The 15,619-nt window shown below is 52.1% G+C and overlaps 2 protein-coding genes across 2 annotated transcripts; one reads left to right on the top strand and one right to left on the bottom strand.

Annotated features, from left to right (window-relative positions):
• Window positions 1-7,206: 7,206 nt before the first annotated feature.
• LOC142473661 (histone H3-like) lies at window positions 7,207-8,428 on the top strand. The gene is made up of 2 exons (XM_075580752.1): window positions 7,207-7,362; window positions 8,036-8,428. Exons 1-2 carry the CDS (start codon window positions 7,207-7,209, stop codon window positions 8,426-8,428), a joined length of 549 nt encoding a protein of 182 aa, XP_075436867.1.
• Window positions 8,429-9,028: 600 nt separating this feature from the next.
• On the bottom strand, window positions 9,029-9,845 carry LOC142473670 (histone H1-like). Its single transcript, XM_075580760.1, has one exon. The coding sequence runs from the start codon at window positions 9,818-9,820 to the stop codon at window positions 9,164-9,166; it is 657 nt and encodes a 218-aa protein (XP_075436875.1). The 5' UTR covers window positions 9,821-9,845; the 3' UTR covers window positions 9,029-9,163.
• Window positions 9,846-15,619: the final 5,774 nt, after the last annotated feature.

Genomic DNA, 15,619 nt, shown 5'->3' with positions numbered 1-15,619 from the left:
CACACACAGCGTGGCTTCTGGTGGCAGAATGCAGAGGTATGCCCGAGCCGTTGGCAGTTGAAACACATGGTTGGGCCTTTTCTGCCCTTTGGCGCTTCTGTGGTTACCACACAGCTACAAAGCTTGGTAATCTTGGTAAGATCTGCAGGCTGGCTCTCCGGGGTTTCTGCCAGTGTGACAATAAACAAAGGGAACTTCTTGGTCTTGTCCACCGGGGATGTCAACTGGGCTACGCTCTTGACTGGAAGTCCATGTTCCGCGAGGTCGTGGGAAATCTCCCCCACGGAGGCGTTTGCTGGTAAGCCGCGAATTACAAATTTCTGGGGCTTTAGGCGCGTCAGTGGGAAGGTGTAGTATTCTATGCCCTGCTTTGCAAAGCAGTCCGTCAAGCTCCGGTAGTCGTCCACAGTTGTGGTAGTGATCTTTGCGTGGTTCGCCCGTGGTTTAACTACAAACGGGGAAGTGCAGTGTTCGGTGAGGATGTCGACAAGGTCCTTGTGGGTCTTCATATTCCTAACCATTACCGGTGGTATGCGAATCTTTTTGGGTGGGAGTGCAGTCTCTTCATCGTTGCACCTGGGCCCTGAGCAGTCATCGGCACCAGCAAGTGGCTCGAAGCGGTTTGATGTTTTGATGCCTTGGTCTTCCTTGTGCTTCTGCATCTTTGTCTTTGCTACCGATGGAGGGGAAGAACCATTGGAGCTATCAGAGTTTGCTCGCCCTCTCTTCTTCACTAAAGTGTAGTCCATGTCTTCTGCAGCATCATGTATTGCAGTCTCCATAGGTGGCACATTTGCCTCTGCCATAATAAGGCGCAGACCAGAGCCACGCACCCGCACGGCGGCGGGCACACGGCACAAATCAGAGCCACACGCACGGCGGCGGGCACACGGCACAAATCAGAGCCACACGCACGGCGGTGAGCACACGGCACAAGTCAGAGCCACACACACACACGGCGGCGAGCACACAGCCCAAATCAGAGCCACGCACCCGCACGGCGGCGGGCACACGGCCCAAATCAGAGCCACGCACCCGCACGGCGGCGGGCACACGGCCCAAATCAGAGCCACACACACGCACGGCGGTGAGCACACGGCCCAAAGCACGCAACGCAGGGAGCAAAAGCACACGGCGCAGGGGGGGCACGGCACCAAGCGCAGGGGGGGCACAGCACAGAGCGCAGGGGGGGGCACAGCACAGAGCGCAGAGGGGGCACAGCACAGAGCACAGGGGGGGCACAGCACAGAGCGCAGGGGGGGCACAGCACAGAGCGCAGGGGGGGCACAGCACAGAGCGCAGGGGGGGCACAGCACAGAGCGCAGGGGGGGCACAGCACAGAGCGCAGGGGGGGTACAGCACAGAGCGCAGGGGGGGCACAGCACAGAGCGCAGGGGGGGCACAGCACAGAGCGCAGGGGGGGCACAGCACAGAGCGCCGGGGGGGCACAGCACAGAGCGCAGGGGGGGCACAGCACAGAGCGCAGGGGGGGCACAGCACAGAGCACAGGGGGGAGCACAGAGCACAGGGGGGCACAGCACAGAGCGCAGGGGGGCACAGCAGAGAGCGCGGGGGGGCACAACACAGAGCGCAGGGGGGCGCAGCACAGAGCACAGGGTGGCACACAGGGGGGGGCACTGAGCACTGGGGGGGCACAGAGCACGGGGGGGGGCACAGAGCACAGGGGGGGGCACTGCACTAAACAGGGGGGGGCACAGCACTAGGCAGGGGGGGGGGGCAAGGCCGGGGGTCACAGCAAGTCGCAGCTCTGGGCTCAGTAATGCACACAGAACTCAGCATACAGTGCAATAAAGCTATAAAGCAAAGCGATGGGCAATGAACCATGTGGCAGCGGCGGCTCTCCAAACGGGCCAGTCAATACATCCCCGACTGAAACTCCGGAAAGTGGTGTCGGCGGCGGGCGCTGTGATGGGAAGTGACCCACTCGAGGAGTCATCAGCCTCTCCGGTCAGTTCAATCAATCTGAATCCCTCCAATCCAAAATCTCTAATGAATGAATTGAATGAATCTAATGAATAATCTCTCTATTCTCCAAAGAAAAGCTCTCAATTTCTAATCAATGAATAAATCAGAGCGAGAAGACTGACCGTTCTGTTCTGACTGACAGATTAAATCTGTCAGTGGTGATATTGGATACCGAGGCTTGAGCCTCATTACTCCAAGTTCTCTTGTTGAGTGTATTGTCGCACTCTTTAGGAAGCTTCTTGATCTGTGTTACTTGCCACAGTTGAGTTGGTTTCACAGGTTCAGCGCTGTGATGGGTCGTGGGTAGCGGTCAAATGGGTTTGCAGAGATCGCAGCAAGCTTCTTGATCAGCGGGTTTGAGTTCTGGTCCAGTTCCTTGTAGAATTTCTTGTTGAGCTTCTTTAGATGTTCATCTAACATCTCGATACCCAGTTCCCTATGAAGGTCTGCTATTCTTGTAGGAAGTGGAGCGTTGGACGCAATCCGCAGCGCCTTGTTCTGTAATTTTTGGAGAGATGATCTTTGATGTTGGTGGCAACCACTCCACACCGGGGAGGCGTATGTCATTGTGGGTCTAATGATCGCCTTGATCACATTGACTTTGCTCTTGATGGGCATGGTCCTTGTCTTCAGCAGAGGGTACAGTGCTGCCAGCTTGGTTGTTGCCTTCTGTTGAATCTTCTCAATGTGGTTTCTCCAGCTTAGTTTGCTATCTAGGATTACACCTAGGTAAGAGCTGTTTGGCTCCCATTTGACAGCCTCTCCGTTGAGGGTGATTGGCGGGTGTGCCTTGATCCTCTTTTTGGTAAACAGTGTAGCTGTAGTCTTGCTGGAGTTCAGTCCTACTTGCCAGTCGCTGTACCATGTTGATAGCATGTCTAGTGCTTTCTGGATGTTCTTAGCTACTTCTTTCTCTCTGAAGTACTGGGAGATGACTGCCACATCATCTGCGTAGAGTGCCAGTTGAGTCTTGTGGAGGTCTGTGGGGATGTCATTCATGAAGAGGTTGAAAAGGAAAGGTCCCAGGACTGATCCCTGAGGCACGCCAGCGCGGATGGGGCGTGTTGTTGAGAGCTCTTCTCGCACAGCCACGTGGAATGTGCGCTCCCGCAAGTAGCTTGCAGTCAGCTTAATCAGGTAGTTTGGGAATTTCAGGTTGATCATTTTGTGCAGTAGTCCTTCATGCCAAACTCTGTCAAACGCTTTGGCCACGTCCAAGAAGACAACTCCAGTTGATTTGTGGATGTTGAACCCATGGCTTATTATGTCAACGACTCGCAGCAGCTGATGGTTGGTTGAGTGGTCCTTCCGGAATCCAAATTGCTCCTTTAGTAGAATGTTTTTACCAGAGGCAAAGTGGCGGAGGCGCGTAAGAATAACTTTCTCCAGGAGTTTCGACAGTCCAGAGAGCAGGCTTATCGGACGGTAGTTTGCAGGATCCCTCCGTGGTTTTCCAGGCTTTGGAAATACAATGACCTTGGCTTCCTTCCAGGATTGAGGAAAGTGCTGGAGCCGCATGCATGCATTGAAGATTTCTGTGAGGCATTCCATGGCTGCCGGCGGAAGCTTCTTGATGGCCAGGTTGGTAATTCCGTCACTTCCTGGTGCTTTGCCATTTGCCAGCTTTTCTGCAAGTTGCGTTATCTCAGTCCTGGTGCATCCTTCAAGGGTTTCCGCTTCGGTCTCTGGTAGGTGCTCGGTAAGATGCCTGTTAACTCCTTGCTCAACTTCCCGTGCTATTTTGCTGGCTTGGTTAGGCCTAAAAGTTGTCTCCAGTGTGTCAGCGAGAACCTCTGCCTTGTCCTTGTTGCTACATGCCAGGTGGGTCTGGCCCTGGATAGGTGGATTAGGCTCCTTCTTCCCGGTCAGGCGTCGGGTCATTCTCCAAACAGAGTTGTCGGATTCCTTCAGCTTGGCTGCTGCGGCCTCCCACCTCTCCCCCCGGTGTTGGCTGATTTGCTGTCGCAGTAGTCTGGCAAGTGAGTTGTACTTTACCAGAAGGTCAGGTGTGCGGAACTTCTGCCACTGGCGTCGGGCCCTGTTTTTCTCAGCAATCGCTTGCTTGATCCCGCTCGGTAGGTCGTAGATGGAGCAGCGTTTGGGCATCTGTTTTGGGACGCTGTGCTCTATTGCATGTTGGACTGCGGTAGTAAAGGTGTTAACAGCATCATCAATGTCTCCGTTGGTGTCCAAGGGGCGGGGGTTTGTGATGTTGCTCAACTCTTCTTTGTACAGGCTCCAGTTCGCCCTGGTGAAGTTGTACCTGGGTGTTTGCTGGTGGGTTTCCATCTCGTCGCCAACAGTAATGGTAACTGGGTTGTGGTCTGAGGTCAGTTCCGCCAGGGTTTCCAACTGGACAGAATGTTTCACGTTCTTCAGTAAGACAATGTCCAGGACATCCGGTGTGTGGCTTGCAGTGCCTGGGTAGTGGGTGGGTTCTGTAGGGCCAGCCACTACAAAGTCACTCTCCTTTGAGTAAGCAAGAAGAGCTTGTCCTCTGGAGTTTGCTGTCCTTGAGTTCCAGCACCGGTGTTTGGCATTTAGGTCTCCCCCGATGATGGTTGGGACAGTGGAGTCCAGCAGAGCTTCCAAGTCTCCCAAATGTAGCTTCACCTTAGGGGGGCAGTAGGTGGCAATTAGTCGCAGTGGTCCTGTTGCAGTCTTTACCTGTACTCCAGTGGCTTCAATACTCCGGAGGGGTGGTAGTGCAATCTCATTATGGCTGACCCGTGTGTTAACAATCACAGCCGTCCCACCACCTCTGGCTCCTGTTGCCCGGTCGGTACGGTATACCCTGTGGTTCGCCAGGCTTAGTTTTTGGTTTCCTTGAAGGTGGGTCTCCGAGAGCAGAGCTGCGCATACATTCCTCGATTCCATCAGGTGAAGGAGTTCATCTGTCTTCTTGCTGATACCATTTGCATTCCACATCACGATGACAGAACTGCGTTTAGATGTTGCTGCCATGGTGGTTAGTTTCTGTGCTCCTGAGAAGGGCCGGGATGAGATTCGCTATCATTGTCACAATGGGGTGAATATCCATTCTCGCAATAGCACTCGCTATTTTAAGGATGATCTCTAGCCAGTTTGTTGGGCTTGCGGTTCCGCCTGCGGGGTCCGGGTTGGCCGCCTCAACGGGGTTGGTGGATGGTGTCCTGAGAGTTTCCGCGTAGGTCTGTCCGTCTGGGTTTTGCATCCTCTGGGTGGATGCCGTGCCTTGGTCTGGGATCAGGTGTTCTGTGGTCCTCTGTCTCTCCGGCGCCAGGCGGGGAAGCTGGTATTGAGTAGTGGGTGTCTTCCTTGGTGCCTGCTCCATCAGGTGGGGTGTCCGCTTTTCCCGTGCCTCTTGCTTTGCTTTTGTGAGGTACGGGCAACCACGGTAGCTTGCCGGGTGTGGGCCTTTGCAGTTTGCACATGTCGCCGGCTCCTTCTTCCTATCTCGTGGGCATTCCTTGGAGTTGTGGTTCTCTCCACAACACACACAGCGTGGCTTCTGGTGGCAGAATGCAGAGGTATGCCCGAGCCGTTGGCAGTTGAAACACATGGTTGGGCCTTTTCTGCCCTTTGGCGCTTCTGTGGTTACCACACAGCTACAGAGCTTGGTAATCTTGGTAAGATCTGCAGGCTGGCTCTCCGGGGTTTCTGCCAGTGTGACAATAAACAAAGGGAACTTCTTGGTCTTGTCCACCGGGGATGTCAATTGGGCTACGCTCTTGACTGGAAGTCCATGTTCCGCGAGGTCGTGGGAAATCTCCCCCACGGAGGCGTTTGCTGGTAAGCCGCGAATTACAAATTTCTGGGGCTTTAGGCGCGTCAGTGGGAAGGTGTAGTATTCTATGCCCTGCTTTGCAAAGCAGTCCGTTAAGCTCCGGTAGTCGTCCACAGTTGTGGTAGTGATCTTTGCGTGGTTCGCCCGTGGTTTAACTACAAACGGGGAAGTGCAGTGCTCGGTGAGGATGTCGACAAGGTCCTTGTGGGTCTTCATATTCCTAACCATTACCGGTGGTATGCGAATCTTTTTGGGTGGGAGTGCAGTCTCTTCATCGTTGCACCTGGGCCCTGAGCAGTCATCGGCATTAGCAAGTGGCTCGAAGCGGTTTGATGTTTTGATGCCTTGGTCTTCCTTGTGCTTCTGCATCTTTGTCTTTGCTACCGATGGAGGGGAAGAACCATTGGAGCTATCAGAGTTTGCTCGCCCTCTCTTCTTCACTAAAGTGTAGTCCATGTCTTCTGCAGCATCATGTATTGCAGTCTCCATAGGTGGCACATTTGCCTCTGCCATAATAAGGCGCAGACCAGAGCCACGCACCCGCACGGCGGCGGGCACACGGCACAAATCAGAGCCACACGCACGGCGGCGAGCACTCTGCACAAATCAGAGCCACGCACACGGCGGCGAGCACACGGCACAAGTCAGAGCCACGCACCCGCACGGCGGCGAGCACACAGCCCAAATCAGAGCCACGCACCCGCACGGCGGCGGGCACACGGCCCAAATCAGAGCCACACACACGCACGGCGGTGAGCACACGGCCCAAAGCACGCAACGCAGGGAGCAAGAGCACACGGCGCAGGGGGGGGCACGGCACCAAGTTCAGGGGGGGCACAGCACAGAGCGCAGGGGGGGCACAGCAGAGCGCAGGGGGGGCACAGCACAGAGCGCAGGGGGGGCACAGCACAGAGCGCAGGGGGGGGCACAGCACAGAGCGCAGGGGGGGCACAGCACAGAGCGCAGGGGGGGCACAGCACAGAGCGCAGGGGGGGCACAGCACAGAGCGCAGGGGGGCACAGCACAGAGCGCAGGGGGGGCACAGCACAGAGCGCAGGGGGGGGCACAGCACAGAGCGCAGGGGGGGGCACAGCACAGAGCGCAGGGGGGAGCAGAGAGCACAGGGGGGCACAGCACAGAGCACAGGGGGGCACAGCACAGAGCGCGGGGGGGCACAACACAGAGCACAGGGGGGCGCAGCACAGCGCACAGGGGGGGGCACTGAGCACTGGGGGGGGCACAGAGCACGGGGGGGGGCACAGAGCACAGGGGGGGGCACAGAGCACAGGGGGGGGCACTGCACTAAACAGGGGGGGCACTGCACTAAACAGGGGGGGGGGGCACAGCACTAGGCAGGGGGGGGGGGCAAGGCCGGGGGTCACAGCTCTGGGCTCAGTACTGCACACAGAACTCAGCATACAGTGCAATAAAGCTATAAAGCAAAGCGATGGGCAATGACCCACGTGGCAGCGGCGGCTCTCCCCCACGTGGCAGCAGCGGCTCTCCAAACGGGCCAGTCAATACATCCCCGACTGAAACTCCGGAAAGTGGTGTCGGCGGCGGGCGCTGTGATTGGAAGTGACCCACTCGAGGAGTCATCAGCCTCTCCGGTCAGTTCAATCAATCTGAATCAATGAAATGACTGACTCAATCCCGCACAGCACTAGAAAGTCGTCTAATCAATGAATGATCAATAAAGAGAATCAATCGAGCGAGAAGACATTGAGGGAAGCCCCATTTATAGCGCAGCACTGCCACCGTGTGGTGCTCTGGGAACTGCAGGCATTAAGGAAACGAGCCGCGCGGTTCCGCCTCTTTGTGTCTCTGTGTTCGGGTTTATAATAATAACACAATGTGAACATTAGAAGAAGAGGAACCAAGAAAGTCCCATTGAAGCAATGATCTGGGAAAGAAAACCCCTCATATTACATTTCACCGATTAAAGATCATTTGAATACTTGGTATAAGTACATGTTCCATGTCAGAGAGCTCTGTGCTGTATCTGTGCAAACACTAATGTTATCACATTAAATCTTTTTAATTGTCCCACTTACAAGCACTAAATAAATAATAACTTTATTAGGACGATATCGGTCTGAGGCGGGATTTTTGAACATCGCAACGGCTTTCACAGAACCAATCAGAGCGAAGGGCGGGACCAAAGCAGCCAATCACAGCGACCTGCGGTCCATAAATACGCAGCTGCAGCGTTTTTTTTCTTTATTAGTTCCTGACCGGAGACGCGCACTGACACAGCAGCACAGGATGGCCCGGACCAAGCAGACCGCCCGGAAATCCACCGGAGGGAAGGCTCCCCGTAAGCAGCTAGCGACCAAGGCTGCCAGAAAGAGCGCTCCGGCCACCGGCGGAGTGAAGAAGCCTCACCGCTACCGGCCCGGTACTGTGGCTCTCAGGGAGATCCGCCGCTATCAGAAGTCCACCGAGCTGCTCATCCGCAAGCTGCCCTTCCAGCGCCTGGTCCGGGAGATCGCCCAGGACTTCAAGACTGACCTGCGCTTCCAGAGCTCGGCTGTCATGGCTCTGCAGGAGGCCAGCGAGGCTTATCTGGTGGGGCTCTTCGAGGACACCAACCTGTGCGCTATCCACGCCAAGAGGGTCACCATCATGCCCAAGGACATCCAGCTGGCCCGCAGGATCAGAGGGGAGAGAGCTTAGGCCGGCTGCACCCTGACTTCGCTTACACCCGAAAAACAAAGGCTCTTTTAAGAGCCACCACATTTTCAATGAAATTGCCTGATCAATATTAACACACGGATACTGATCTCAATATAGAGAATTAAAGAAGTGTGTTATCCTTGTATCAACATATGTACTTGATGTGTGACAATATAGATAAACGCACCTTCAATATTTGTGTATTCTTTGTCATGTGATATATAGACTTGCATGCATAGTCACCATTTCATGCTGTATATGGGTGCACGTAAAGACAAACCTGTAAATGTCCCCCTCCCATGTGCCACTGGTGATCAAACTGAAGTGTTATGGAATAGCATGTGCTTGATGCTTTCAATGTGATGTAAACACTTTTATAACATGGTGATAAATAAGTTTTTCTGATGTAAACTAAACTATTTTTATTTTCTATAAACCGTGTATGTGAATATTATGTAGACACAAACAAAACCATAATGTCACCTAATATGTCAGTTTGTCTGAGAAACATGTATTCGTGCAATAGGTTAGGGACTACAAACTTACACATGCACCTTACAGTGCTCGTAGTATCAATGCATATACACTTATGCTCTGGCAGTGTAACACAAACCCCTGCATGGGATAAGTTGGAGAAACATTCCCAGTTACACATTATGTGCACAGCTCTCTATGTGGGGTTGTGGTGGCTCTTAAAAGAGCCTTTGTGTTTGTAAGAGGCTGAAGTTGTCGGTCTCACTTCTTAGGAGCTGCCGCCCTCTTGGGCTTTGCTGCTTTGGGTTTGGCTGCCTTGGCCTTAGCTGGACTCTTAGCAGCTTTTGGCTTTGCAGCCTTTTTAGCCGCCGGGCTCTTCACAGCCTTCCTGGGCTTGGCAGCTTTAGACTTCTTCGGGCTTTTTGCTGGCTTCTTGGCGGCCGCCGGTTTCTTGACCTTTTTGGGGCTTTTCTTCACTCCCGCCGGAGCCTTTTTGGGTTTCTTGGGGGACTTGGCGGGTTTCTTTGCCACTGGCTTCTTGGGTTTCCCCACATCCTTTTTCTTGGCCGCCTTCTCCTTGCTCTCCAGCTGCTTCTTATTCAGCTTGAACGATCCGGAGGCTCCGCTCCCTTTCAGCTGGATCAGGGTTTCCTTGCTCACCAAGCCCTTGAGAGCCAGCTTCAGGCGGCTGTTATTCTTCTCCACATCGTAGCCTCCTGCAGCCAGAGCCTTCTTCAGAGTGGACAAGGAGACCCCGCTGCGCTCCTTAGAGGCGGACACAGCTCTCACTATCAGATCGGACACGCTGGGACCGGACTTTGCTGGGCGGCTTTTCGAGGCTCCGGCAGCTTTCTTCGGCTGCTTCTTCTTGGCGGCGCTTTCAGCTGGAGGAGGAGGAGCAGGAGCGGTCTCGGCCATTGCAGCTGCAGGTAAAATCCCCAACACACTGACAGAAAGTTATACTGGGGGCGGGGACCTGCCGGGACTTATATAGAGAGCCTGCTGCTCTGTGATTGGTTAGTTATCGGAGTGAGCTTCTTTCTCATTGGGTATAATCACTAAGCCCCCCCTGACTTTCATCCTCCCGGATCACAAACACTGCTCTGACTTTGTGTTTCTGAGGCTGCAAGAAAAGGGCATTTTATCCCCTAATTATTACTCACATCCCCCCTTCTTGCATGCAATTTATATGGAATTATATTCTCTTCACTGCAGTATCATTTTTCTGCTGGGAAAGTACAAACACAATTAGGAATAATGGGTGAAAGTTCGGCTCTGTAGCCCGGGATTTGCCAGATTTCATTCATATCTGTCTATTTCTGTCACTTTTACTTTGCTCAGACTAAATGTGCAACCTCCATCCTCATACAGTGACACTAAGGACATATTATTCTACAGTATCAGTTTAAAATAATGTGCATATAAATATATAAACATGGTCTCGGGATTCACTATATATGTACAAGTAGCACAATAATTCCTGTGCAGTGTACATTGCTATTTCATGTTGTTCCATTTCCCCGGTACTAAGCTCTGTATTATTCCATTGTCAGTTATGAATATTGGTTATTAAATGGGAGATTCGAAAAGATTTGTATTCCATCTGTTCTGCAAATGAATAGTTTAGAATTATATGTATGTAACATTATGTTTTCTAAAAACAATATCATAGTAACATTCACATCATGTGAATGACAGTAAATATATTTTAATAATGTAATAATCAAACATCTATTTTGTTTAAGCTTTATAATACAATTGGGAAGTGTTAAAAATATGTTTATTTGTCGGTTACAAAATATATATATATATGTGATATTAATGGAAGATTAGGTTATTAGTCACCCTGTGTGTTACATAACTATGTAATGTCACTATTAGCACTATGTATAGGAACTGACATGTTTTGTGACCATTGTCACCAGAGACCAGAACTTTTAACATCTTTATATCAGGATCACTATCACCAGAAAATAATATAATAATAAAAATAATAGTACGTTCTTGTATAGCGCTGCTAGTTTTATGGTAGAAAAAAAGTGAATTGCGCTCTAAAAAATGTGTTAATGTGCTCTTAGTGATATTAATAATACAAATAAGATAACCTGTTTACAATATGAGAGGTTTATGCTGCTGCGCTCGTGGTACCGCTCCACAACCAAACTAATGCAAAAACAAAGAGAGAGACAGCGCAAAAAACCTCATTGTGCAATATTTAAACAAAATTGTATTAGTAAACTGGTGAGTATCACACGTACATCAATATAGTTAGATTTAAGCAGAACATGTTATGGACATGTTACCAATCTGTGCTCAGGATACAGGACTTCTAGGTTGGCTGGCTTCTCACAGGTCTCGTGGAACAGCATGCAGGGTACAGCAGTCGTCACCGCAGGGGAACTGCCACTCCAGATGTAGAGAACACTCCAATACCGAGTGTTACGGTGGAAAGTCCTATCAACTGTATCCAGCCCTCTGTATACCAGCTTCAGAACGCCACACGGGGCGGAGGATGATTCGGCTATGTATGCCGCTGCGGGGAACCTCACCGTCAGCCGCTTGCTCGGAGAACGCTAGACGCACATCTGTGACGTCATCGGGCGGCGTCAGCGTCGTGCGCGAGTGAGTCACTGCTTGAAGAAGCTGGAAAGTCCCAAGAATGTCCCGTATAAGGGAAATGACGAAGTGTTGTAAACACGAAACGCGTTGGATTGAGGGCGCATTCATTTATTCCTACATACTGGATGTTTTAATACATTGTCCAATACATTGTCTAATTGCTCGCGACTCCAAGCGGGCACTATACGGGACATTCTTGGGACTTTCCAGCTTCTTCAAGCAGTGACTCACTCGCGCACGACGCTGACGCCGCCCGATGACGTCACAGATGTGCGTCTAGCGTTCTCCGAGCAAGCGGCTGACGGTGAGGTTCCCCGCAGCGGCATACATAGCCGAATCATCCTCCGCCCTGTGTGGCGTTCTGAAGCTGGTATACAGAGGGCTGGATACAGTTGATAGGACTTTCCACCGTAACACTCGGTATTGGAGTGTTCTCTACATCTGGAGTGGCAGTTCCCCTGCGGTGACGACTGCTGTACCCTGCATGCTGTTCCACGAGACCTGTGAGAAGCCAGCCAACCTAGAAGTCCTGTATCCTGAGCACAGATTGGTAACATGTCCATAACATGTTCTGCTTAAATCTAACTATATTGATGTACGTGTGATACTCACCAGGCTGCTAGTTTTATGTAGCACTTTACAGGGACATTTTGCAGACACAGTCCTTGCCCCGTGGAGCTTACAATCTATTTTGTTGGAGCCAGAGACACAGGGAGATAAAGTGACTTGCCCAAGGTCACAAGTAGTTGACACTAGGAGTTGAACCAGGCTTCAAACTCACTCTCAATGCCAGTGTGTTTTACTCAGTGTTTACTCACTGAGCCACTCCTTCTCCCGAATCACACACTAGTTGAATAAACAAAAGTTTATTCTGGCAAGCCAGAAAACACACAACATACATGTGACGGTAGGGGTAGCCAGCCTCACATAATAAGGTAAAGCCTGGCTGGCTTCCCCTAATACCGTGTTTAAAGGCCGCCTCATTTGGCCTGTGTATAATGTATTGTGTGTAAACCCCTTCCAGAAAAGAGCTCATCACTGATACACTCACTTTCTGGGAGTAAGTCACTAGCCTCAACAAGGTGCAGGGCCTGCTTCCGGAAGGCTTATCCTGACCGCTTCTGGTATCGTTGTTCGCAGAGCTTCTCTCAGCTGTGTCTCCGTAAAACTCCCACTTGCTCCGCTGACCGGGCTTCTCTGGCGCTTCTCAGCTGAGATCAGTGCTTGTGTGTGCTCTTTAACACAAAGCACTTTTTAAAAGCCTGCCAGCGCGTCTCCGATCGCCTCCATAGGTTGTCTGGTTCCCTACACCGGCCTCACTCCTTACATAGCCCCTGCTGGATATCCTTAACATGGAGCAGGGGCCCTTGACTAATCACAACATGTATTGTGACGTTGCCGCCAAACACAGGATGAGCACTCGCCCTGCTGCACAAATGGGGGAAGGGGATCAGCTTAAGGGCTCAAGACCAACCCTGCAATAGGTCCCCCCGGTCAGCCCCAAATATCCCGCTGGGAAGGCGCCACCAGGTCTGCGGGAAACAATTGGCTCTAGCCCAGTGAAAGCCGGACCCCGGACCTTATTTCTAGCCCTTTCCTGCTCACCATTTTTTTCACCATGAGCCTTAATGGTCCCCAGGCCTGAGCCTGGGGTGGGCATGCTTTCCCCAGATGGGGAACACTGACAGCCCTTGTGCTCTCTTCTCCTCCCAGCACAAGACTGACTAAATGTGATACTGTGAGGATTCGCTGTTCTGCTGCTCCTGCCCCTTTAACCCTCACTTGCCCATTGGACTACCATAACACTCAAGAGTGGCAAACTGGGGTGGAAATTACACACGGTGCGCGGTTTCTGTGCAGTCCCCTTCGGTCTCTGGGCATGGGGCGCGTTCTTGCTCCTCCTGTCTTGATGCGCAGCGCGCATGCGTGGTACACGGTCTTCCCTGTGGTCTGCGGTCTCCGCCCCTCTGTCCCGCCCCCGTCCTGGCATCACCCCTATGCAGCGTGGTTACGCCCCTCACTCAGCCTCTACCTCAGCGGGTCCTGCCTCTGGTACCCGGCCCTGTCCTGATATCACTGTTATGCGGCGCAGTTGCGCCCCTCCTCTATCTCCACAGGTCTCACCTCTGGTTTCCTCCCTCATGGCGGTGCGGGTGTCGTGGCGCACGATGACAGCGCGTGACCAGGTCACCTACGGGTTTTGCGGGGGGCATGCTGACGCGGTAGCTATTAGCTTTGTAATAGGACACACCTGCATGATCCAGCAGCCTATCCTGTCCGCACGTCTGCTTCCTGGTTGCCTCCCATTGGTGGGAGGTCCTATAAATATGCTCTCAGAGCTCCCAGTCATTGCCGAGCATAACCTCTGTTTGTGTGACGCTGCACTCATCACCTAGTTCCTGTCTGCCTGACCCTGCATGGATACTACTCTGTGATGCTCTCCTGCACTGACCTTGGCTTTGGCAACGACTACTCTACTCTCTCCTGCACTGACCCTGGATTTGGAACCACGGCGACGCCACTCTCTCCTGCACTGACCCTTGCTTGGCTCCACGACTACTCTACGCTCTACAACCCTGACCCTGGCTACGTACCCCAACAATCTGCTGCTCTATACTCCAAGATTCGCAAGTACCTCACTTACCCTGTCTTCTGTTACCCTGATCCGGCCTGTACGACTGTCCTATACTCTAGATGTGCCTTCGTGGGTGTGGTTGGCATTCTATACAAATCCCTACCTCAGCCCCACGGTCACGCCTCGTTTGTAGGCCTCGTTTGTAGTGAGCTACGGGTTACAGATACTCCCACTTGGAAGTCTCTGCAAGGGGCGGGCTCATGGACTGTACCCATCTTGGATAGGCTTACACAGGCCATGAGTCACCACCTTACCTCCTTCACTTACAAGTGTAATGGGGGGTCACTGGCTCATAGATTAAATAGAGACTTGCATAATAGATACACTATGTGGGAAAGAGAGGTATTATGGGACATACCCTGTTACACTGGATAGGGGTAGTTTGGGCAGTTAACACGCAGGTGGCCCAGCCAGTTACACAAGGAGCACTGGCCCTCGTGGGCAACCTCCATCGGCTCTACTTCAACACCCCAGGTTTTTGACTTCTTCCCCCCTGGTTTGGTGGCCTGGGGAGGGTCAGCTACCTTAGGTCTTTTGACCGCCAGCACTGGAGTAAGGGTAAGGAAACGCTTTTCCAACTGTGGCCGTGTGACCACTGTCACGATGGACGGAACGTATCAACAATTTTATATTTTAGGGAACTAGATTGAGCACACAAGTTGAGCAAAATAAACTGACATTTATTTCCTTAATAGACAGACACACGACAACCTTAGAATATACTTGTCAAAACACTTACTGAGGAAGAGAATGGGATAGAATGTCCAGAAGTAAAACAAAGCACCAGAATATTTGCAAGGGGCGTAAATTGCCAGCCCAATAAGTCTGTGAATATTGCAAAGTTCTTTCTGGTCCATTGGGGTTCGTTAGATAACCCCCAGCACTAACGGAATCCTGAAGAAGAGTTATGTCCTTGGTTCTGATGTAATTAACTTGTTGTGTTAGGGAATCGTTGCTGCTGCTCTTATCCGCTTGTAGAAGCAAAGTGGAAATTTGTTCACATTGTAAAAGAGAGACGAAAGACAACGGGGATAGCTTAGGGAGCATGTATATAGGGTCGGCTAGCATATCTATAACATACCCGCCCAATCCCCTTCGTGGGAACCTCCATCCCACCAATCTCCATCTTGCCCCCAGTTTGCAGATGGGCACTACAGGGATTTCCAGTTGATACAGCGCCTGTGCAACTCTGACACCTGGGCTGCTTACCATATGAGTGCTCCCCTTTTTACCTGGCTTCTCCCAGGCTAGGAGTTGGACCCAAGGTGTGAACTAGCCCAGATGACTAACAGGATCTCCTGGTCAGCGAGCATCCCGGCTAATTCACACTTTGTGGCTCTGGGGCTTTCATCTGCAACACTTCCCTAGATCCATAGGCATTGCCCTAACAGGGAGTCTCTGAAGTTTGCAGAAGGAAGTGCCCCCAGCTCATCGGTGTAAAACATGTGGTTAGTGGTTGCATT

This window comes from Ascaphus truei, assembly GCF_040206685.1.
Source record: "Ascaphus truei isolate aAscTru1 chromosome 12 unlocalized genomic scaffold, aAscTru1.hap1 SUPER_12_unloc_4, whole genome shotgun sequence".
Lineage (NCBI taxonomy): Eukaryota > Metazoa > Chordata > Amphibia > Anura > Ascaphidae > Ascaphus > Ascaphus truei.
Note: the sequence above shows the minus strand (reverse complement) of the source record. Positions and strands in the feature narration are given on the sequence as shown.